Genomic DNA, 25443 nt, shown 5'->3' on the forward strand with positions numbered 1-25443 from the left:
TGCTATTTGTCAATGTCAGTAACCATTTTGACATTTTGTAAAGAGGGTTTGAATATGGCCGCTTCTGCTGCCGTAGACGTACTATCAGTGTGAGATCTCAGGTGGAGTGGACTGTATATAGTGCACTTGCGTCATTCGCACAAATCCTCCTTTGGCCTTGATGCTCAGTGGAGTTGTTAATTGAAAGTGAGGCCGTATACTCCTAAAGGTACTTCACAGCATCATCATTCTTGTTTTACATTTGATTTATTGATTGAAGAGGCTTACGACGTCAGACCTTTGGAAGGTCAGGAGGTGGGCTCTCTTGGATGAAATCCCCTTTATCTAGTGCAGTGGAGTAAATGTGACACTACTGAACAAACATTTCAAACTGCAGGATCATGCCAGTGAGTCACTTACAGTACTGACAGTGTGTACGGAAGTCTCTTTTGGTACAATATCTATTTCCACATCACATTTCCAATGCATAATTGACCTGATAACATAATATCTGCACACATCATGAATGGGGGGAAAGACTGCTTCACACGTAATCCTTTTGCTGTGCTCCAAATCCAAATCTGTTTCATGCTCCAATTTATTCAATTATCAGTCTACACTTGAAGAAGCGACTGTATGTGATAAAGCAATAATGAAAAAGCCTAATCTAAACATCTGCGTCTATCCAGCCCAATGCTATCATCATCCTTCTCATCCCCAGCCAGTGCTCAAATCCGCTTTTACAACACTGATGGTATTTCACAAGCTCAATGAGATTAATTATTTCCATATTTTGCAAACATTGCACTGTGTGTGTGCGGGCGCGTGCGGGCGCGTGCGCGGCTCCACTGTCTCCCCACACGTGTACAATTAGCTCAGTTCATTTGTGTTGCAAATGAGCCGGCCCGGGCGGTGCTCGGCGGCCTCCCCGGGCTTCTCCTGCCACGCAGAAAAGAGGAGAACCCAGCCGAGGAGTGATCAAAAGCCTCCTACACTGGCAGGCAGATGCTGAGTAAACAGAGAAGAAGCAGCTCCACTAACTGTCTCCTCTCGCTTCTGCCGCTCGCCTTCATTATTTTCCGAGTCTGCTGGCTGGCATTAATGAAACCCCATGTAATATTCATTTAATTCCCTGTGTTTACTAGTTCATTAGGTTTTAGGATAGTAGTTGATCTGATCTCCAGGGGAGGCTAGAAAGAGGAAAGAAGCTGACTTTGAAGATTTCTCTCCTTTCGCCAGCCAGGCTTCCTTCCATTTATTCACATGTCTCTCTTGATCTTGTAAGAATGCCGTTCACCGTCCTCTCCTGGCTTTTTGAATTGTGTAGCATTCTACTTCTCCCATTTGCTTTACTACACTTTCATTTTTATAAATAGCACAGTTTGAGGACCATTTTTTTTAAAGGGAGGGTTGGTGCAATAGTAAATCAAACTTAAAGTAAGGACGAGGGCAACTACCTGATTGTAGGGCTTGGAAATCATTATATTAACCCAAGTTTTCATGTACTGCATGGCAGGGGTCTCAAACTCAAATGACCTGGGGGCCAATGCACATTTATTGTGGTCAAGAGGGGGCCGGCCTAGAGAACAAAAAGTGGGAAAAAACAAAAAACAACTGTTCACAATATTGCATCAGGACCACACGTATACTTAATTATACTATTTATGATGCAAAATTGTATGTATTAATATCTAAAACAGACATTTATTTTAAATTACATAAATAATAAAATTCGTACCAGGAGCCGTTTCGGCCACTGCCATTCGTGGCTCGGGCCCTAACAAGTGTATTTATATATGTAATTGAATGTTGTATGTGATACATTTAATATGGGGATAATTATGACCAAATGTCTTATTATTACTGTTATAAAAAAAATTGCTAGCAAACTATCACCTCGCTGGCAGGTGTGCCTCAGCTACATACTGTGTTTAAAAGATGGTGAGGTGGTGGACCTGTTTTCATTATAACATGATATTAAGTAGGGGGCTGCATGTAATCGATTGGGGGGCTGCATGTGGTCCCCGGGCTGCCAGTTTGAGACCCCTGCTGTATGGTGTGTTTATAACACACTTTGAGACACAATACACTAAAAAGTTTAAAACACACACTGACACTAAATGTGTATCAGGTGATAAACAGACGGGAAAACAATTCTAGGTTGATTTGACAGAACTGCTTGTAGATTAAATGTGTTCCCAGACCAGGACCCCTCTGGTCAGTCCAGCTCCCTGGCTGAGGGCACGTGTTACAGACGCTGTCCTATACAATTACAATTAACCCACGCAGCCCTTTGGTCTGGGACTCACCCTGCAAAAGGTCTGACCGAGGGTTAATCGATTGAGACGTTGGCTTGTCGATGCCATCGAGTGCGGGAGAAAAGGTCTTTCTGCTGAGCACACCGAGACACAGCAAGTGGCGTTTTCATCAGCTGCTGAGGAAGATGAAAATTTATGACAGAACTCCCTCAGTGCTGCGGTGCCTGCGTCTATCATTTAACTGGAATCTTTTTGAAGATGAACTAGGAATGGTGTTCTAAGTTCCATCTGGACGCCATGTCTAGAGTCAGTTGGGGCCCTAAGCAAAAATTCCGGGGGGCCCCTTGCGACCAGTGTTCATCACCATTGTGTTATAAATAATAATAATAATAATAATAACATGGAAAAACCTTGTAAGTTTGAAAATAAATAAAGTATGTGCGAATATAAATGTTTAGAACAATAACATAATGTAAATAGCTTTTAAAAAACTAAATAAACTTAGTGAAAAAAACACATTATAAAACAATATAAATATATAGAACAATAAAATACTGTAAATAACTGAAAAACAACATTATAAACGCATAAACAAAATATAAAGTATAGAAGTTAAATAGATTTCTTGGGGGTACTAAACCCACAGTAGGCAATTCCTCATGAGCACCTTTTAAGCACTGCTTCTACTAGTTAGCATTAGCGTCAGCTAGCGTTCTGACGCTAATGTTAGCTGCGGTTCAAGTCTGTGTCAGGTTAGTTAGAAAAAGTAACGGTAACAGCAGTCATTTACTGTTAATGTCATCATTATATCGTTAGCTGCGCCAGCAGCGGCACTTACATCTGTCTTTCTTTCTTTTTTCTTCATCTTTTTTTTCTTCCTCTTCTAACTACCTGATTGATAACTCCTCTTTATTTTCCTTCAGCTTGTTTCCAACTTGCAGAATGATAACTTCACACAGGTTAACATGAGGTGGGGCCCCTTTAGGGAGGTTTCCTACTGAGATGTCATTGCAAATCTCTCATTGTTGTTTAAGGGGGTCTGTGATGTGGCTGGTCATCATACTGGTTTCAGTAAAAACAGCCCTCAGGCTCCAAGTGTCGGGGGGCCCCATCGGTGTGGGGCCCCAAGCAGTTGCCTGCCTTGCCTGTTCACAAGCTGCGCGTCTGCCTAAAACTTTGTCTGTCTATGTTGGCCTTCTTTAACAATCCATGCAGACCTTTGTCTTTAGCTGAGCTCCACAATGATGTTTCTGTGTGTGTCGTGACATCTTAGATGAGGAAAGTGATGCAGATGAGAGGTCAGGAGGCACCATCTTCTCTGTCTGCAGACATGCATGCCGTTCAGGAGCTGAGAGTTCATCTCAACATAGACTTGAGAACTGAAATGGAGAAGATTGAGTGAAGGGATAACGTTTGTTAGTCTATACATTTGAACAATGCACTGATATTATTACCATTTTCTAATTGTATTTATAATATGATTCAAATCTTTCCGAATTGCGATTGTTCAGCACTAATTCTTTCTGCCTGCAGTGGGACTTTAACGCCGATTCTTTGTAGTCAGTGCAAATCCTAGTTTGTGATCACTGAGCAATACCCTAAGTAGCATATAGCACACGTTGATTTGATTACGCCCCGGCCTCAGCCACAGAGATGCATTGGGTTAACTTAGCTGCAGTGGCTTTGCTTCCTTATGGATGTAACTGGAGAGTGTTTACGCCTCCTTTCCTTTGCAGTCTCTGTGCTTCCTACTTAGGCAACTACTATGTACGGTTTGTGACAGGCAACATCCATGCAGATGAGCAGTTTATAGGTCTCGATCACACATCTAGAGGGAGAAGCCTAAAGAAAATTGATGTCCTTGAAAGGAAAGTACGACAAGATTAACTATTCTTTTATACAATTATGTGTCACATAGCTGCTTTGATGGTAAACATGAACCACGCTGGCTTTTCAACGGCAACATGCAGTGTTTTCCTTTGGAACAAATGAAAAACGTTACTGTCAAGTCAGCACCCTCGTGTGCGTGTGTGTTTCCTCTTCTCTGTACGTTGCATAATTGCCACACTTCAAATTAAGTGTTTCCACAGTGTATGAACACTAAACCTGCAATAGTCGCAATCCAATCAGCACTAAAAACCGTGTACATAAGAGGTTCAACTCAGGACAACTTACACGCTACACAGAGCGTTTTCTTTGGATTCTGTGGTCCAGATATTGGACTCTCCACCCTCTCAGAATATAATGTGTCCAAATCCAGTCAAAGACAATGGAACACAGTCTTCTTTTAGGCCACGACACACAGAGGATGAACTGCATTTTTTTTTATATATGACTTTCCTAAATTAAAGACAAGCTCCCAACTTTTACTGTTATTTAAGTGTGAAAGTAGTTAAAATGTTTAAGAGCATACTTTACTTGTCTAAAGAGATAAATGTCGTGGGCATGAGCAGGATTTGAAATTGAATATACAGATTGGCATTGGTGATACGAGACAATGGGGTCATATTCTCAACCCCACTTGTTCACAGAAGGCAGAACCCTTTACGGGACAAGCATGACACGGTGATGTATGGAACAATATGGACCCAACCTTGAACCCAACATGAAGACCTACTTAGCTTGAATTCCATCACCATTTGTCAGCAATAAATGGACGATAACCAAAGAGACATTGCTCACCTGTCTGACCCTATGCCCCTCCCTCTCAATGTTGGCATCACACTTCCTGCAGCTTGTGTGTGTCTCTGCTGGCTCACACTCTTTTCAACCTTTCTTAGTCATCATGTCAAAGAGGGTTTGGCTGCTGCAGTCCTGTCTGTTGACAATAATAGACTCAGAAGAGTCGAGAGAGAAAGAAAGGGATATAGTGTATGTTATTTGGGGGAAATGGAGAGACCATGTGGGAGAGTCCAGGCTGCCCTGAATCGCTCTCCCAAGAGGGTCATCGGTCCGTTCAGTCCCATTGATGTTATTTTGGGCAGCGACGATTATTAAAGCATCCTCTGACTCACCCCTCAGCTTTTTTTTTTCCATCACCTCTTCACTTTCTGCATAGCCAGACAGCCACACAGCGTCACTGCCTTTGATTTCAAATGCAGCCTGCTCACTGGAATGAAAAATGCACACTTTGCAGAACCGGAAAGAAATGCATATGTGGAGAGAGAGAGCGTGTGTGAGAGAGAGAGAGCAAGACAGAGAGAGAGAGAGTGCAATTATCTCTGTGTCAGAGAGGGAACAAGATGGGAAGACAATGGTTTATGAGACTCTTTTTTTGCAGTGCAGAAATGCAGCCATTGTGTGATTACAATAGAATTTCCCACGTTATGAATAGCTTTACAAATCTCAGTGTGTTCTCAACATGGTTGGGCTTTGTGAAAATGAACGATGACTGAAGAGCACTGAGAAATCCACATGCTACACTGCAGCAGCTGATGGGAAGAGTCTCCGTGTAGTCCAGGCAGGGTGTGTTGGTGTGTGACATCACTGTTGGGTGTGGTCACTCAAGCAGCAACACACACACACACACACACACACACACACACACACACACACACACACACACACACACACTGACCAGTGGTGGTGAATGTAAAACAAACGTGACATTTCCAATGAGAAAGGACAGCAGAGAGGGCAGCGAAGTACAGCAGCAGGACTCCGCTCTTCAGCCTGATGTTTAGTTGCTCTTCAAGTATTCATAATTGGGATAATCCTGTCTTCCAGAACTGGAGGAAATGGCCAGTTTTGCCTGTTTGTACGGTTCACATTCCCAGTGCTTGTATCATTGTTTATAATTCAGCTCAGTGTGTGTTTGTAGCGCCTTTCTCTTCTCATTCCCCGGCCTTCAAGGGCACACACGCAACATACACAGGGTTTGTCATTGACATTCATTTGTACAGCCTACACAAGGCATCATCGCAAACCTTTACCAGTTAATGTCCAGCACTAACCTTTAAATCTTAGCCTTAAACTTGACCAGTTCTTCAGAAATGAGGCTCTGCTTCATTCAAAACAGGTTTCGGTCTCCATGAGGACTACTGGTCCTGATAAGGTCAGTGTTGTTTATGCCAGAAAACGTCCTAAACAGGTAATAAATACAAGTAGACACACACACACACACCGTGAGAGAAGATGAAGTGGAGTGAAAGTTGTTCATGCAAATGATAGATAGATAGATAGATAGATAGATAGATAGATAGATAGATAGATAGATAGATAGATAGATAGATAGATAGATAGATAGATATCAAATTACATCCTTATGATTTGTGCTTAAGATTTATCAAGTATATGAAGCAATTGGCAACCCACTGTGGCATCACCCACTGATTTTTGCACTGCTATTTAAGGGAGCAGTCACTTTCCGTGTATCCAATACACTTGACCGTCTCTTCTTATTTAGTTTTTATCCACAATGACTTACTTCGTGAAAGGGTTAAAAGAAATGTTTTGACTTGACACTGTAGCAAAAGCACATTAATAATAAAGATGTTGGTACATTCCAGTGTCCCTGAGCCAGCACATACAAAACCAGCTAAACTTGATTCATCAATTCATTATTTGACACCTTTGACTCCCTCTAGCTGAGATACAAAGGCACATACCATAAAAGTGTATTATCTGTGGTTGGATTCAGACTGATTCCTGCTTTAGTGGTCGTCACGACACACACACACAAAAATAAAAAATATGCTCTGCTCCTCTCGCCATTTTCTGAAGGGAAGTGAGGAGCACAGCAGTGTAACAACCTTTATTTGTAGCTAATCTTAATGGCATATTCTGTTGGGGCTTGGCCTACATAGTGCACTAGCAGTGGCTCTTCTTAAAAAGGAGACCTAACAGGCGGTGCAGTACTGAAGATATATTAACCATGCAGAGTATAAACATAGCATGAGCACAGAAGGCACCAGTTGGTCTGCTTACAGACAGGAGGTTGGAGCCTCAGTTCCATGGAGCCAATTAGTGAATGTGCTCACAGTTGTGCAGACACTGTCAGCCCAGCTGATAGATGTGAGGCTGTACACCTTCTGTGTCCTCTCACTTCCCACCAAAGTTTTCACAGAGCACGGAGGTGCACAAGGTGCACTTTGCTCATTTATTGAAATGGTCAAGAAAACTAATTCATTTTCTTTCATTTAACCATTTGCGGATCGTTTTGTGCTCAAATAATAATAAAAAAGTGTCTGGAGAATGATCAGAATTTTCATGGCTTGGGTAAAGAAGCTGTTGCTCAGTCTATTAAACCTTGCTTGAATCCATATGAGCCTCCTCCTGATGACTTTCCTGATAGGCCTGTTGGTGTAAATGTCACTTATAGTGGGGAGAATGATGCCCTTCTCAGTACAGTTCCCTTTCCCGACAGTGATACAAGGTGTGACCTCAATGACCTCCAGTGAAGAATTGTTATGTTTGAAAGGAGGGTGTCCACTGTAGTTCCTGGGTACAGCTGCTGTTCTTAGACCATTTCAGGTCCTTTTTGATGTGAGTCTGAGCTGATCTCTCTAAAGCTATGCACATGATGATAAGCAGTGTACAGTCGGCTCCTGTACGTCCTCTCTGTAATGACTGTCATTGTCACATGTGTTGAAACCCACCATCAGCGGATGCTGATGTCGTGTCATCAGCATCCGCACTTTATGTGGTTGGAGCCGAAATCTGGCAGCACAGTCAAGAGTCAACAGGGTGAAGAGAAATCGGTTCATCACTATCCTCTATCCCGACTCACTTTGGCCTGTTGGCGAGGGAGAGTCCAGTATCTTGTTGCAGAGCAGTGTGTTGAATCCTAGTGAGCTCAGCTTTCATATCACCCGCTGTGGTATAATGGTGTTAAATGCTGATGCTCATGAAGTCTATAAATGTCTAAAGTGTGTGTCTTTGCAGGTGTGCTAATGCCAGGTGCAGATTCTCAGACATGGGATCATCTGTATGACCTCTTGTCCTGCTATGGGGTGGTAGCACATGAACGTTACACAGTGTAGGGATTTGCTCTTGGGTTCCCCCACAGTTAGGGCTGTTTGTTGTTGTTTTACTGTTCTAAAATATAGGGATTGGCCATTAACCCTGTTGTAAGTTGATGTGCCATCTAAATAATCTTATATTTATTTGAAGGTTGAAATCTTATATGGTGTCACTTCAATGACAAAGCGGTTGCAGGCACAATAGCCTGGTGTGAAGAAGTGTCGGGGTGTGATGCTCTGCACAGCCCCTGTGCATCCACTCAGGTCTTTTATGTGGTCCTGCTGCCTTGCACATACTGATCTGAGACAAGACTCCCCTAAAGCTTGTTTGAGTAAGACATGGATTGAGGGCAAAGGTGGTTTTTAAGACCTTAAAACATGCGTGGAAGCCATTTAACCATTTGGGGATACTCACAGACCCATTGAGGGAGTGTATTGCCCGTGATGCTCTAGATTCCATACCACACATTTGTATGTTGTCTGAGAAGTGACTGTTTATCTACCTCTGAAGGTTACAGCTCAGGCTTGTAGCAGAGAGTAAACCTCTCCAGTCTTTGATGGTTTCTGGTTGGACCACACAAGGACCGTCTGGGAGACTGCTACTCAATGTTTGTTTGATAGGAAATGAGCATCAAGGTGTTCTTTTATCTAATGTGTGACACATTAAATGTCACCAGTGTCATTCAGAATGTTGCCATGTCATCATTTATGGTCTAATAAAGTCAGCTGCACACTTCACTCAGAGCTACTTGGAGCCCTGGAGCCTGGCCTCGTCCCCGACTGTGCGATGATAAAACATCCCATTTCGCCCTCTCTTTAGCATTCGTCCTGGGAATAGCTGTGTCAACAGCCCATCTACCACCTACCCCACCCCTGTCTCCACACTGCCGTTAGTCAGCTGTCAACCTTGCCATCACAGACCGCAAATAGCAGTGTATCTGTAGTCCAACTGAGGTTCCACCTCAAGTGAGGGCTGAGGTGAGGAGAGGAAGGAGGAGGGAAAGTGGATGATGAAGGATGGTGGCTGATGGCAAAACGTATTGAGATTAAGGAGAGAGTAGATAGAGGCAGGAAAGACTTTGATAACACCCACAGGTAATCAGGTCATTGAAAACCAGCGATGACATGAGGCAGGTAAAAAAATGATTTGATCTATTTATTAATGCACAGAATTTAGCTCCCTCCCACTACACATTTATGTATCACATTCTCCCTCCTCTGTATTTGATTAGATGCTTGAAAATCCACACTGTGGATAATATAAAAAAAACATGAAACCATGTAATTTGTTCAGTTTAAGGATCATAAGACTTAAGGCTGAATGAGATTAGATGAAACCTCTTGCTTGTGATTGGTGATACATGTGACCTAGTAATCAAACAAGGAATTTAATCCTGTCCTAGGCAGAGGACTGAAGCGCTGTCTGGTTAGATGGGGTCACTGCTCGGCATCCAACCAGTTGTAGCGATCACATGATGATGATGATGGCGATGTTTAATCCGAAAGACCCTCAGAAGCCTTTGCAGCAGAGTCATGAAGTGTGCCGTTCATCGGTGTGGTGCAGCACAGTGACAAAAACAAGGCGGATCACGCTAATGCTACAGCAGCATTCAGCTGCTAGGAGAAGCAGCTGAATAGGACGGTTTGATGCCTTTCTTTTACTCCGAAGGTCGTCCCAGCCGAGTCAGTCTTTGAAGGGGCAGAGAGACTTGTTTCCGACGGTGCATTGTTTTTTTTTTTCACCTCTTGCCGACTCATCTTCTCTGATTGCTTTTTGTTGAGACACGTTAAAAGGTGCAGATTCAGCTCGTTTTCCTTCTGCTCATGCGTCTGCTCTGGTTATTTTATTTGAATAGAGACCAGTCCAGGATGTATTGTTGTCATTAGTGGTCCAGAATCCCTCTAAGAGGAGAGCTCTGCAACACAGCACCACTCATTTGTTCTAATTTGACTTCTCTCCATTATCCACAAAGTGGAGGTGGCACAATCCCCGAGGGGGCAGCGTTGCATTTTCACCTTGATTGCTTTTGGCTTTCTTGTTTAACGTGTGTCTTCAGCAGCTGAGGAGGCAGCTCAGACAGCGCCGGTGACACCCACTCAGTCGGACGAGCACTGCTGCAAATTTACATTTGCTGCCACTGTGTGCAGATCATCTCTAGACCTCTAGAAATAAAACAAGTGCCTCTTTTTTTTTGGCTCTTTAAGAGGATTGGAAACACAAAAACAGGACTGGGTTATTGCCTGTGAGTCGGCGCTGCTGCTTCTTTTGGATTGGACTGTGTGAACAGTTTGTTTGCAGAGGGCCATGTGTTTGCGTGGAGCAGCCAGGCAGAGGTTTGAACCAAACTACTTTCAGTAAGGCTGGTTAAATGTCATAATATACAACTGCAATTTGGCTCTAGAATGTATGCGTGTTCAATTTTGATTTCATAGCATGTGAACATCTTGAATGTGTATCCTGTGTGTCATGTATGCTGTGTTTCATCATGGTGTTATTCAGTTGTTTTTACAAAGAGGTTAAACCGGCTAATATTTATGAAATGGTCAAGAAAGGTGTTGAGGGGAGAGGCTGCAGGTTAGCCTGTACATGCATCAAGGTGTCTGCACATGCAGCTAAGTGCATGAAGCCAGCAACATCTGTGAAGGGTTCATCACTTACGGAAAGCTTCCTCATTGACTTTCAGTTATTGATCTTTGTGCTTGCGGTGTCTTTGGTTTTAAATGGAATATCAACGTAACCTCTTGGGTGGCTGTGAGTGCCGAGACAAAAGTGCACATTGCCTAAATCACTAAGTGTGGAAATCCTAGATAGTCTGCTAGTTTGATTGTTATTTTTTTTTTCATCTTTGTCATCTCATTCGGATGCCATTGCATTCTGGGAGGACGGCACGAGGAAAGAACAGCAGACACCACATGATCACTATCAAAACTTTCCCTTTCACAATAATGATGTTTGACAAAATTGATGAACTGACCAATCACAGGCACCGAATATACTGATTATGAATTTTGAATCGATGCAGAAATATCAAAAGTCACGTGTGAATGCACCCCCAAGAGTGAGGTTATGATGACAACGCTTAGTGTGTTTTTACTCGTTATTCAGACATAATGTTGTCAATAGCAATGCAAATGTTGCCACAGCCGTCTCTCTCCTCCACTCAGCTTCAGGCAGTGTGTGTTCTGTCTGTTTTTGGGGTAGAGCTTTATTAAGAGGGCAGACAGGAGGACCTACTGCAGTGGATTTCTTTTCTTTGTTTTCCCAGACAACTTCATTCAATGAAGGCTATCAGGATGTGAAGAGGAGTTTAACAAACAGGGTATCCAATAATTTGAATTTAAGGCCTTAAAATGTCTTAAATTCTCCTGAAATCTCATAAAAGGTCTTAAATACAATTTTGAAAGGTCTTAAAAATCTATCAACGTTACTTTAATTTAAAACATGCATAAACTTCAGTCTTGCTTTGAAACGTTTCTGTTTTTGAGGATGCGATAACACAACTACAACACGGAACTAAAGTAGTGTGTTATGCGCGTACCGCGGTGTGTTACAGCTTAGCATAGCAGTTGAGAAAACTTAATGAAAGCCCACAGCTAAGCCGAATTTCAACGATTTGTGGCTCCAATTCTCCTTCATGTCTTTTGTAATTTTTTGCCAGTATGGATTTGAAATGGGTCTTAAATAGTATTCATTATGGTCTTAAAAAAGTCTTAAAAAGTCTTAAAGTTGACTTGAAATCTGAAACCTGCAGAGACCCTGAACAAAAATCGTAAAAAAAACAACTGACAAACTCAAGCATGTACTTGTATTGCTCCATTTGAAACAGGAATGAATCAATCATCATTCATTTTAAATCCCTGAGAGTCCCACCACAATGCATACACACACTGAGGTAAAGAGAAAGAGAGATGCTGTGGGAATGAGACAGTTAGAAAATGTAGTCCACTTGCAGCCAGGTAACGAGGCATCTGATGTTTCAGACCAGGAGTTTAACTGAAGAAGCAGAGTGGGACAAGCTCACCACAGGGCCACTTCACCTCACAGCTCGCTGTGTATTGGAGGATTTCTCTAACTGCTTTCTGTCTCCTGTTACAGAAAACAACAGCATATAAAGGTTTTACCATGGCGGCCATCTCGGGTCACTTTGCGGTTTTTAGTCTTTCGGAGTTATAGTGTAATCCCATGATTTTTGTGAGCCATAGAGTTTATACATTAGACTGCTCCTGATAAGGACAGTGTACTAAAAGAAAAGATGATTATAATATGGGACTTACTTCTAAAGCACTGGAAGTGTATTAGGCTGTGCTGGCAGCAGAAACAGAAGCTGTGTCATCAATATTTTGTGGTTTACAGTGAGTTTGGGTGCTTACCCCTCTGTATCACATAGATACTATGTGCATTTGTTTGCTGTGGATGTTAAAACATGATCATTTACTATAATTAGACCCAAAATAATCCATGTTCTAAGTCACTTTATGCATCCTGCCATACAGGCTGGTCTGCCCATATCGGAAACAGCCGATCTTCTTGGCTTTTCACGCACAATCATCTAAGTTTTACAGACGATGGTTAGAAAAAGAGTTTAAATCCTTGTTGATGCCAGAGATCAGTGAAGAATGGTCAGGCGGGGTTGAAATGATAGCAAGGCAATGGTAACTTGCAACAGAAACTCAAATAATAACTTCTTACAACCAAGTTGTGCAGAAGACCCTCTCTGAACCTACAACACATCCAACCAAATGGGCCAAAGCTGCAGAAGACCACACTGGATGCCAATTTTGCCACTTTATTAGTCATCCTAACAAAGTGATGATTGTAAATGCCCCATTGCCAGTCAAAAAAATAGAGCAATGTCACCCTTCCTGAATCTGTCATCAGTGTCCTTGTCTGCAACTCACTGAGGTCTTGCAGAGTTCATACTATAGTTAGCTCAGGACAGGACAACAGCAGTGACAAGGGGCTGCTGTTATTCCCACAGCGGGAATGAACAGAATAGTGTGTTTTACTCCACAGCCCTACCATGCACTCGCGTCTCTCCATTGTTGGCCTGAATCACTGCTGTGGCTCAGTGCCACATCTATAGTTACATCACACGCATCTTACTATATAAGGAAGTTTGACGAAAATGGAAGGAGTTGTGACTCATTAGTGACTGCAGCAGGGGACACACGGTGGAGTCGTGTTGGCTTACCTGTCCTCGTGCAGGCCTTTCTGTATGGAGCTTGCATGTTCTCCCCTTGTGTGTGTGTGGGTTTTCTTTGTATACTCAAGTCTCCTCTCACAGTCCAAATAACATGCAGGGGTTAACGCTCTAAACTGACCGTATGAATGTGAGAGGGAATTCCAGCCAGGTGACTGTGTCTCATACCTTAACACAGTCACCTGGCTGCTTCTGCCTTCATTTTTTTGCTCTCATCCACACCCATTGTCGCAACTATCCACTTTGTTTTTGTGTCATTGCTTTTCTCTTATTTTTTTGTGTCACAGAAGAAGGAAAGCAAAGATCAGCCGAGTATGTCGTGGCAGTGCTACGGGGTGCTCAGTGGTTTCTGCAGAGAGGCTTTTACAGCAACAGTGGCAGATGGAGGAATGGGGAGAAATAACGCACAGTACGAAATTTATTGCTGCGCCACTGCTCTTGTTGTACTTACTGAAGGCTGGTTTTAGCGCTGACAGTGTTAGCATCGTGATGCAGATGACAGTGGAGTGCAGTGTGCTCACTATGCTGCTGCAGACATTTCTCTGTTTGGACAGGAAAGACATGCAAGTCTAAACACGGGCAGGGAAATGTGATACTTTTGTCAAGTTGAGTTAGAGCCCGTCAACGGTTAGTTTGTTAATGTTTGTTGTAGTTGCTCTGTGCATGTTCTGTGTGTGCATGTGTGCGCTGCAGGTGTTGGATTTCAACACAACATCCCAGAGGACACATTAGCCTGAGGCCCTGAAAACATACTGAAAGCCAACATGAAGCATTTCTTAGACAGCCAGTACAGGACAGACACACACAGGCTTGCACAGCTAGTCTTCATAGGACACTGCATTGATTTACTATTCATTTTCATAACCTTAACCATAACCAGTTAATTCCTAACCCTAACCACAATACAAATCTTAGCTTTCTGCCTCATTCGGACCAGGCTTTGGTCTCTGGACACACCAACTCATACATGATGGAGTGAATGCATGCACCCATACACATGCACATACATCCTTTACTCATACTTTCACACCCAGGTGATTTGTCCCCTACTCCCAACATATCATATCTACCCCCACTTTGGTTTTCTGAATGAAATGCCTCTCAGGAACACGTTGTGAAAGTTTTTTCTTGTTGCTTGTGAGGCTGCGTTTGGATGCTTAGGTGTTTGGAGGTATTTGCAAAAAGAGAGGTCACCAGTATGAACCGGCTGCATCACAGAGCCTTTAAATGGCTTCATGTCTGCCAGGTCTTTGTTACAAATATTCATTAGTATGTGCTCATGGTGCTACAACATATTTGTACTCCATATGTGAGAAATCACTGGTCAGATCGGTCGTCTTGACTTAATGTGGATTAAGTTATGATTTCTGGGAATCAGCCAGTCACATGTGAGGAGCCCTTTCCTCGGCCACTGAGCAAGGCTGGCAGAAGTGATTTATGAAGCCATTTGAAACGTATGGAAAGTTGTCATGTACAAAATTAAAGGAATGCTTCACAGACCCTTTTGCTCACCAAAATGTCATTATTATTTTGGCAGAAAAGTGGACGAAATGTAGGAGAAAAGTGGCTTATGAATAATTGATTCTGAACAAAAGAATAAATGCATTAACGCACAGTTAGCCTCCCCCAGGCTTTTAATCCACTTCCTGACTGGTTTCCCTTAACTGGACAATAAGAAGATGACAGACAGCTATTAAAAAAAAATGTTTATAAAGGGGTCTACTAACTGTAATCATCCAAAGTATGTATACTTTTTGTATTAGTTAATTGTATTAGCTTCGAGATTAGACAGATAGTGTTTGAAAATGAAATAATACAGTAAATAATAAATATTCTGGATGAGTTCCAATAAAGTGATTGAGAATTTCTATACAATATGGTTATTTTAGCATTGCTAAAATAAGAAATCTAATGATGCCTAGGGTGCCTAGGGTGTGGTGCTGCATCCTGCTGCTTAGTCTCTCACTCTCTCTTTCTGTCTATGTGTGTGTGTGACAGAGATGGAGCAGACTTGCATTATGTTTTGACAGGGACTGAAGCCCAGGCAGTGCAGGGCAAAGTATAGAGAAGATATAGACTCCAGAGTGAAGGGTTCAGCCTCTGCAGAGAAGCACACACATGTGTGATGTAGCACTGTGAAGCACACAGTAGAAGAAGATGCTCAGTGGAAATGTAACTGAGCAGCGTTAACATGAACATGCACATACAGGGTCATGAATAAATCATGATACATTTGTATATATGTACACTCAGCTAAAATATAAATGCAACGCTTTTGTTATGTTCTCAAGTAAAAGATGTAATATTTCCTATTTCCAGAACTGCACATTTCAGAGCGGCCTTTTATTGTGATCAGTCCAATGCTCACCTGTGCAATTATCATGCTTTTTAGTCAGCATCTTAATGGGGATGGATTATTGTAGTAAAGGTATGGTGCTCACCTATTCAGATTCTAACAACTTTGAACCAAATTTGAGAATCTTGCATCATTTACTTCAGTTAATGGCCAAAACAAAAGCTTTGTGTTTATATTTTTGTTGAGTGTATATTGAAAGAATGAAAGAACACGCAGTTCAAAGCTGAGCGGCCACTAAATTCCACTCTTTTGTTTCCCTTCTGTGATCAACAGGAAACGAAGCCCATCTGCATCCAGGGATCCAAACCAAAAATACGACCAAAGGGAGGGGGGTGACCACTCACAGTATGCCCCGACGGACGGCGGCATGCCCAGATCACCGTCCGACTATGGGGATGGGGACCCTCGGCGGGCTCCGCGGGGCCCACACATGTACCCAGATGTGGATGCGGCACGTATGGGCTATCGGGACCGACGGGGCCCTGGGCGCTGGCACTCGCAGGAATACCCACTGGACCAGGACCTAGATGGACCGCCCAGTGAGTATGACCTCCAGCAGCAGCGCCAGGAGGAATTCCAGGCACGCTATCGCAGTGACCCCAACCTGGCACGATATCCAGTGAAGCCACAGCCCTATGAAGAGCAGATGAGGATGCACGCTGAGGTGGGACGTCTGAGGCACGAGCGTCGGCACAGTGATGTCTCCCTGGCTTACACAGAGCAGGGTGACCCTGGTCCCATTCGACTGTCACGACAGCATCTCACCGAGCGCCGGCCGCCTATGGTGGGACAGCGCTCCTACTCTGTTGACCGTTCCTCCCCGGGGCCTATGGGTCCTGGTCTTGGAGGTCACAGAACCTCCAACCGCAGTCCCCCAACTCCGCATCGCAGCCCAGTGCTGGGTGACCGATCGGGGGACCTGCGGAGAGGAGACCTGGGCATTGGTGGGGATCCGATGCGGAGGCAACAACACCACTTGGACCCCAGTTCGGCTGTCCGCAAAACCAAGAGGGAGAAGATGGAGAGCATGCTGAGGAATGACTCTCTCAGCTCGGACCAGTCAGAGTCTGTGCGCCCGCCACCCCCCAAACCCCACAAAACCAAAAAGGGAGGGAAGATGCGGCAGGTGTCACTGAGCAGCTCGGAGGAGGAGCTGGCCACCACTCCGGAGTACACCAGCTGTGAGGACGTGGAGATAGAGAGTGAGTCAGTCAGTGAGAAAGGTAGGAGCCACCAGCCTTTTTCTGTCTACTCTGTCTTTGCATAGCTTTATTTAGCATTTACTGTATAGAATACAAACAGCTCGGATGCTTTTTCATGTTCTTTTTATGACACTTTCTACTTGCATAGAATTGTTTGGAATGTCAGAGTTCATTAAATAATCAGTATATTATTCATGTTCTCTTATGTTGATATTAATTTTGATGTGATTTCTGCAGCTGTTGACCCAGTTTTAACCCACAGAACCCCCTGTCTACAGTCTCTATATGTGCTACGTATGTTTGTATGGTTGAACGTTTGTATGTGTATTTTTATGTTTAGGGCTCATTATTTTTGGTTGAAATCTAAGTAAAAATAAACAAACAAACAAAAATATATGTTTTTTGATAATTAAGATGCATAATCAACAACAACTCACTGCATTTTTTTTCTCTATCATGTGTGGCCACCTTTGTATAAAACGATCTGCTTCTTTTATAAAATGTTGACTCTTGACAGTGAATTTTAAAAGAAACCTGAAAATAATGAGCCTTATATTTTGTGTTTGTTATCTGAGACTTCACTCTAACAGCTCCAGCACCTTTGAGGAGGAGGCTTTGTCAACACATGAGCCAGATATGTTTCAGTGTGAATGGGTGGTTTGTGTTTTCAAATGAATGTGACGCTGCTGCTCTCGAGGCCCTCTCCTGTTGCTCATGCTGGCACAGTGTGTTGGGTCCTGCCGCCGCCGCTGCTTCACATGATCAGTCGGCTCTAATGTGTAGTGTTACATAACTGACTGACATAGGGAAGCAGGGAGAAGTATGGCATGTGCATGTGTTGTACAAGACGATTTGCATAAACAGCAATTATTAAGTGTATTTTACCGAGTATGATCCGATGCTATTAGAAAAGGGTAATAAAAAGGCTGATTATTTCCTGCAGTTAGCTCTGAACATCTGACTGCCGTATTGGTGTTGTTACCAAATATCATGATCGTGATATGTTTCAAAACAAGTCATTCTGTAAACTGCTGGCCCTATAGATGTGGTATGCTCGCTATTGGCTCTGTTTGTCTTGCTTTTTGACTAAAACCTGGACATCAGTTTGGTCAGTAGAAGCGGAAAAGGTAAAATAAACAGTTAGAGTGATTGAATTGAATGCCACTTTGCATATAATCAAACTCAAAAGCGATCGGTTAGCTTCTTCACTGCTCACGTGCTTGACTGATTATGGTGTCAGAACTTTACTTACAGAGACGTTTACCTCAGGAATGTTAAAAACACCAAACTGAAAGTAAGGACGAGCAGCAGCAGCAGCAGACAAATGGAGGAATAGAAGATGAGAGGAGAGAAGTACTGTATAGTAGCACAGTTTGCTAGACCAAAGCACCTGCCACAGGAAGATGTTTAATCTAGTGCGGAGTTGAGGGATTCAGTGGGTCTGCTCTCTTATGTTCTCCTCACTAAGAAAAGCTGCATCGGCGCTCCATTATTAATGTGGGAGTTTCCAGGTTTCCAGGTAGCCCATGAAACAAAAATAGGAAGAAAAGCAGGCTGTTCTGAGGATTGTTTCTGTCGCTGTCTGTCTGTCTGTCTGCCTCCTCCACAGGTCAGGGAAGGGGAAAACAAAACAAGGATTTCAACTATTGGCTTGAATTTATGACACAATGAACACAGATGTGATCAGGTGCACGCAGGAAGGTTCTGAAAATTAGACTTAATCATTCACTTTAAAACCATTGTGGTTTTTTGCACTCAAAGTACACTAACACAGCAGAAAGGAGATCCAAACTTGGGGCCCATTTTGGACGTGCAATAGTGTGGAGAGTGTTCATATCATCATTTAAATTCTGAATAATATAATGTACATGCTTAAACTGCTATGAAGATAGATTAGTACCTTTTTATATTAGTGTATCAAGTTTACAAATGCAACAGATATACAGTAACGTGACAGGCGAAATTGTATAGACGTGTTTTTACATCTTTACACAACACTCATTGTATACAGTACATTCATTGTCACTAATGTGCTGTCACTATGAATGAATCTTTACTCACTTTAACATGCAAACGTACACTGTTTAATAATCTTCTGCAGAGAACATGAATGAGAAAAGGCACACACACACACACAAAAAAAACTAGGCCAACTAAGCACAAAACATCAATTTTAATTGCATGTGAGGCCAAAGTGGAGGATAATGAAAGAGAGAGCAGAAAGCACCTTTTATGTGGCCCGTCAGCATCTGGGGGTTTGTGCACTCAGCTTGACTGGGTCAGATCAGGAGATGGGTGTGCCGCGGTAGACTAAGCAGGAGGCACATGTCAGTGCTCTCAGAATCTCCGACACCCTGCTGCTGGGGGCCTATGAGGAAGGAGGAGGGCTTGATGTGATAGCAAGAAGGGGGGAAAGCAAAGGGAGGAGGAGACTGGAGGAGAGAGGGTGTGCCCGCTGTAATGGGCCTGGCTCGTGCCTGCGAGCACTAGAGACTGATTTATCACGATGGCCTCTCCCTGTGTTTTCCTCTTTATTGATCCCCCTGACATGCAGTCTCATAATTGTGCCGAACAGACAGAAAAGGAGAGGCTGGCTGAGTAACTACAGCAGAGAGGTGGACATTGTGTCGTGACAGCCTGCATTACAGCCTCATTAATGGCTTTTGGGTGTAGTTTTTGCACCTCAGTAAGTGAATTTTTAATTTGGATTTGGTTATTAATTTAACCTATGGCATATTCTGCTGTTGTTGTTTGCATAGCAATAAATAGAAGTTGGTTAACCTCTTGTTTTGATTAAAAAAACATGTTTAAACATCTGCCACACAAGTTTAACATGACTTTCTCACCTTCCTAACATGGTGACTGTTTAAATGTACACACTGTTTCGCCCTTGCTTTTCCCCCCGTTCTTGCCCCTTGAATTGTAGTAAAAACAGCATCAATAATTAATGATCCAATTAATAGTTTACACTGGTTTTTATTGAGCTGTCAAAGTGATGGAGAGCCTGCTGGTGGTGAACTCCACCACTGCCTGTGCTCTGCTTTTGCCCTGAATCAGCACTTTGTGGGGCTTCGGAGCCGGGGCGAAACGGCAGGGCCGGGCACAGACTGCTGATGCTCACAATTTATAGCCGTGATGAGTTTCCTGCTCCCTGAAAAACCACACAGTGCCTCGCCGGGGATCAGTGCCCAATTGTGGTGTGCCACTGTTAATAAAGCTTCGGGGAAATAAAGGGGAGAGGCTAAACGCGCCTCCATGCTGGCGCCCGCTCAAAACCGTCTTTGATCGACACTGAGAGTGAACAGTGAGGGGGCTGCTGCAGGTGCAGGGGTATGAGGGGTGGAAGAGCAGGCAGAGGTGGAGGCGAAGCTGTGATGGATGTAGCCTTGAGATAGACTCTTATTTCAGCTTGTTAGAGTTAGTTATAATGCATGTATTGACTAGTCAAGTCAATAAACATTATTTTACGAAACAATAATCTGTTAATCCAAGCTTCAGCAAATCCTACAGCTCCAACACAAGACTGGTAAATGAAAACCTCTCACTGTCTCAACGCAGGCCTTAAGTTGTGCGAACTAACGCAGCCACATTAGGCAAGTGTCTTCTTCAATTGAAGAGTGTGCACCACGCTGAACTGTGCTCTGGTGTTTTTGCAGCTGACAGAAAGGCAACTTGGAGGCAAAGAGGGTAATGACTGTTGTCAGCTGTTAGTTAGAGGTCCGCAGAGGGCAAATCCCATCTGGGAGCATCCATAATGTTTCATCACACTGCATAACTGTGTACAGTAAGTAGTTTTAGTGAGCACATCCCCGAGACTGATGGATGGACTGAGAGCAGAGAGAAGGAGCAGACCCTGACTTTTTTTAGTAACAACTCCGAAGATGAAGAACATTAAAAATGTGGAAATGTCTTAAGAGGTTATATAAATAAGCAGGGATATAAATAGTGATTAAGTGCATGTTTTGATGGACAATTAAATTATGCCAAAGTGCATTGATGCTAAAGGTGAGACATTTTCGTGACTCAATAAAACAGACTTTGAACAAGGTATTGATCCCTGAGTTTGTTCCACATATGCAGGCCAGTCTTGCCGTCATCGAGCCACGTTGATGCAGATTATTTCCCCTTCCTCTTGACCTGTGTGTGTGTGTGCTCCAGTCTGCCACGACCACGTCCTTTACACTCAGAATCATATAGTCTATTTTTATGCCTTTCCATCAGACCTGCCTGATTTCCCTGGGATTGAATCCTTGGTCAGATAATGCCTGAAGGTTGGTTGCCCTGTATAAATCCATTAGGTTCTACAGCTCTTTGCAGGGTTATTGAAGTGTGGCAAATGTGATGTATATTGCTCAGGGGCTGCAGAAACATAGTGTTTTCAGACAACCTTACCTGTGCCTGCGGCTCCATGGTTCACTACAGCTGCGTACGTTCATGCGAGTACGCGGTAACATCAGCGCAAGTGCCAGTGTCTGCTGAATGCCAGTCGGCGCCAACATAGGCTTTCTGCATTGTTGAAACGCCTCAAAATTAACAAGAGTCATTTCATTTTATTGTAAAATGACTCGCCAGTGTCGGAGAATAACATTTAAATGCCCATCGCCTTCACATTCTGTGATGTAAAATGCAGAGATATGCCAAAATTGAAGGTCTCAAGACGAAAAAAGTCCCAATTTTCTGCACAGACAGCAGCCCCCCTCTCTCACAACTGACGTTTATTTTTTTCATCAGGCCTCTGTACTATACTCCCTTAATGGAAATATTAGCGCCACCTTTGGATCCAATGTTTTTTTTTTTCCAGTCCTTTTAATTAGCTCAGAATATTAAGCCTCTTAATCAAATTGAAAGTGCTCTCCATCACTCTGCTCTCTGCGTTCACATGGGGAAACAAATCCTGTATGAAGGCAAAGTTGTGCTTTCTGTCAGATCAAGTGATGACAGTGAATTTCAAATTATTCTGTGTCACGTGGTTGAAGCATCACATCTGCTGCAAAAGATAAGGCTGCAGTTTTTGACCCCCCGTTGAAGTTGTAATCAGAGCCTTGTATTTAAAAAAACTGCTGTGTGCCGCCTGAATCCACAGTTAAACACATTGGAGACTCGCCCCTGCTCCCTTGTACAGATGCAGCTACTGTAGGATGAGATAGCAGCGTGCTATTTTCTGCTAGTGTCTGCGGATTTGAACTCTGAGTCATACACCGTATTCTATGGAAATAGGCTTAATAATGAAAGAGTGACGCGTTTCAGCAAATGAACGCAAGAAAGCGGCTGTCAAAACATTTGCAATAACTCGCTGTCAGCACATTTACAACAAGATTTTTTCTTATATGATGTTCTAGGCTAAAACAGTATGACAGTATTGTAACACTGCAGAGGACCTCGCGGTTCTTTTCCAGGGATTTCTTGCAGGGATTATTGTCAAAACTGATCGTTGCGTGGCACAAGAATGCACACCCGCGTCCTTTCCTCAGCGCGCAGCGTTCGAGGCGCTCGATATTGATATTGATCCTTCATGTGTTATTGTCTGAGCTGCATGTTTCTCTCTCCACAGGGATCACAGAGTTGCTCACCATGACCGCAGTCTGAGTTGAAGGCAGTATGTGTGAGCGTGTTTGGATGTCCAGTTTGGTCCTGAAAGAGTATTATGTTCACATGTGTGCGTTAATGTATGTACGTCATGGTTTGTGGTGTCCTCACTGGGTCCCTCTTGCTGTCCTCTCTTGTGTATGTACGCCCTCACCCCTCCCACCACCTTACAGGAGATTTGGATGGCCATTGGTGGGACCATGCGTCTTGGCATAGCAGCGAGGCCTCCCCAATGTCTTTGGTGAGACATGTGGAGCCCTGCCTTGACCCCCCCGTCCCTTCTGCCCCTTATCCCCAGTCTCTCTCTCTCTCTCTCCCTCTCTCCCTGTCTCTCTCCTCTCCCCAGCCCCTTCTCCTTGAGTCTTTTGTCATTTCATGTTTCCTTCGTTTTATTTACACCTTTGCATGTTGTTTTTCTGTTTTTCTTTCTGTTTTTATCCCACACCTGTAGGGGACAGTCAAAGGGGAAAAAGAAAAACTATTGAGCAGGCATTTATGTCTGAGCCGACACACACCTTATCTGAGAGGCAAAAGAAAATGGTGCGCTTTGGGGGACACTCATTTGAAGAGGACTTGGCATGGTGTGAACCGCAGGTTAAAGACTCGGGAGTTGATACGTGCAGTAGCACTACCCTAAACGAGGAGCATAGCCATAGTGAGAAGGTACTGAGACAATCTAGCCTGCATTTTCTTATTATTATTTATGACCTACCCATCCAGTCTTTGTTTGCTTTGTCACTAAGTGTAAATAGGTCAGATGTTTGTTATCTTTTTCCTTTTTCTTGGTTTTGGATTTTATTTGACATTGTATTAATTGATTTCTCTTGCGATTCCGTTTCCTTTTTATTTTTCGGTTACTTTTGGCTCCACCTTTGCTTGGTGTTGCCTAAAAAGTCTTTTGGGGGCACCCTCTTTGCTTGCTACCTGTACTTGCTGTTTTTGCTCCCCAAACAGAAACTACAAACCTTACAATCGTTGTTAGAGAAAAAGCATTGATACACAACCTCTCTGTTTGTCATGGCACACGGGAATGTGGGTCTCTCCTAGTTGCATGCTCGTTCTCCTTCGTATGTTGTGTTCTTGCTCTGCAGCGGTCCTGTTTAGTGCTGTAGGAACACCTTTACTCAGGCCCCGTCCCTCTCACTCTGCTGCCCTACCCCACAGCACCCAGTCCAGTCAGAACCCGCTCCCTGCCAAACTTTCCATTCACTTCTACGGCAAAACTCAAATTATTAGAAAAAGCACAAAACAGGGAAGATTGGACTTGTTTTGCACCAAAATAAAACATTTGTTTTTCTTTTTTCCCTTCCACTGCAGCATCTGTGATTTCACCCTATCTGTGTCTTATGGCTTTATTCTGTGCTTTTCTGTTTTTCATCCTTCTGAAGCCTCATGGTCTATACCTCATTGGTTCTTGTGCCATAGATGGTCGTTCCCCCCCCCTTCTTCATTGTCTGCTTTCCCCTCACTACTCCACTTGATGGTGATGTGTGTGGTGAAGCACCAGACTGTGAAACCGATCTTCCAGCTCCAGTTTGAAGAGCTGGTTTGAGGAGGAGTGCTCTGGCTGCTTGCTTTACTCTGCATGGGGCACTGCATGAAGCTCACTCCACCTTCACACTGGCAGGTTCACACAAGCTCTGGGGAAAAAACATGAAACAGTAACAAGTCAAGTTGTATGTTTTAGTTGTGTTTCGTTTTTTTCTCTGATTGCTCTTTGGATGAGAACATTCCTTCATTCAAAAGAATCAATACATCACCAGAGTTTGTGTGAACTTCCTTTTCCCTGAGTGAATTAATTCTACCCCCATGCCCTCCTTTCACTGTGAACAGTTGTCTGCTTTGATCTTAAGTGATCAAACCCAAGTGGATGAGTTGTTAAACAAAAGGTGTGTTGTTGCTCTAACCTTGTAGCACCCGGTGACGTGGCAGCCGTCCAAAGATGGAGATCGTCTAATAGGACGTATTTTGCTCAACAAGCGAATGAAAGATGGAAGTGTGCCTCGAGACTCAGGAGCTCTGCTTGGTCTGAAGGTACGTCCGCTTTACCTTACACTGAATGCTTCACATGAATGTCAGGAATCCACATATGTGATGTGCTGTCATTACCCAATTGTAGCTCAACAATTTTCTTTTAGCTGTCTAATTGTTCCTCTAATTGTCCCTCTGTATTAATATTCATTAGTAATGTGATTATTTTCCTCATGAATATTTGTGAGCATCATAATATCACTAGATATATTTAAAAGAAGACTTAAAACTTATATTTTTACTCTAGCCTTCAACTAACTCTTTTTTATTCCACCCTGTGTTTTATTTTTTTAAAGTTTTTTAATTGTTGCGTTTGCTTTTTAAATTTAATTTTATTGCTAAGCACTTTGAGACGGCAATCCTTGAATGGACGGTGCTATATAAATAAAGTGTATTATTATTATTATTAATAATAATAATGATAATAATAATAATAATAATAATAAATAGTACCATTACAATACCACATGTTTACTTATATCAAATTATTACCTACAGCATTTATCTATCGAGTTAAACCCTCAAGTTTTTTATTTTACTGCATTGCTAAATCATTTGAAATATTGGTTTTGCTTCTCTTCTGGTTGTTGCATACATCTGTGTGTGTGTGTGTGTGTGGGGGTGTGTGTGTGTGTGTGTGGGTGTGTGTGTGTGTGTGTGTGGGGGTGTGTGTGTGGTGGGAGTTAAACACTGGTTTAATACAATAATAATCAAAAAAAAAAAAATTAAATCCAGAGAAACATATAGTTGACCATGAGGAAAGAGAAGAGTAAGCAGCACAGCAAGGGGGGGAAATCATTACTGATTGAATGAGCCTCCTGATATGGCATGTTTGTGTCTGCTCATTGCCTCAGCACATTTCTGTCTGCT

The 25443-nt window shown here is 43.0% G+C and overlaps 1 protein-coding gene across 7 annotated transcripts in view; it reads left to right on the forward strand.

Annotated features, from left to right (window-relative positions):
• Nucleotides 1-25443, forward strand: part of rims2a (regulating synaptic membrane exocytosis 2a) — a gene marked incomplete at both ends in the record, with an annotated part of 127048 nt that overhangs the window by 46744 nt on the left and 54861 nt on the right. For all 7 annotated transcript variants that reach the window (XM_083897823.1, XM_083897825.1, XM_083897826.1 and 4 more), the window contains 3 exons: nt 16028-16977; nt 22994-23205; nt 24457-24576. In XM_083897823.1, the coding sequence (XP_083753949.1) occupies nt 16028-16977; nt 22994-23205; nt 24457-24576 (1282 nt within the window). The remainder of the gene's footprint in view (nt 1-16027; nt 16978-22993; nt 23206-24456; nt 24577-25443) is intronic.

This window comes from Microchirus variegatus (genome assembly GCF_963457635.1).
Source record: "Microchirus variegatus genome assembly, chromosome: 1".
Classification (NCBI taxonomy): Eukaryota; Metazoa; Chordata; class Actinopteri; order Pleuronectiformes; family Soleidae; genus Microchirus; species Microchirus variegatus.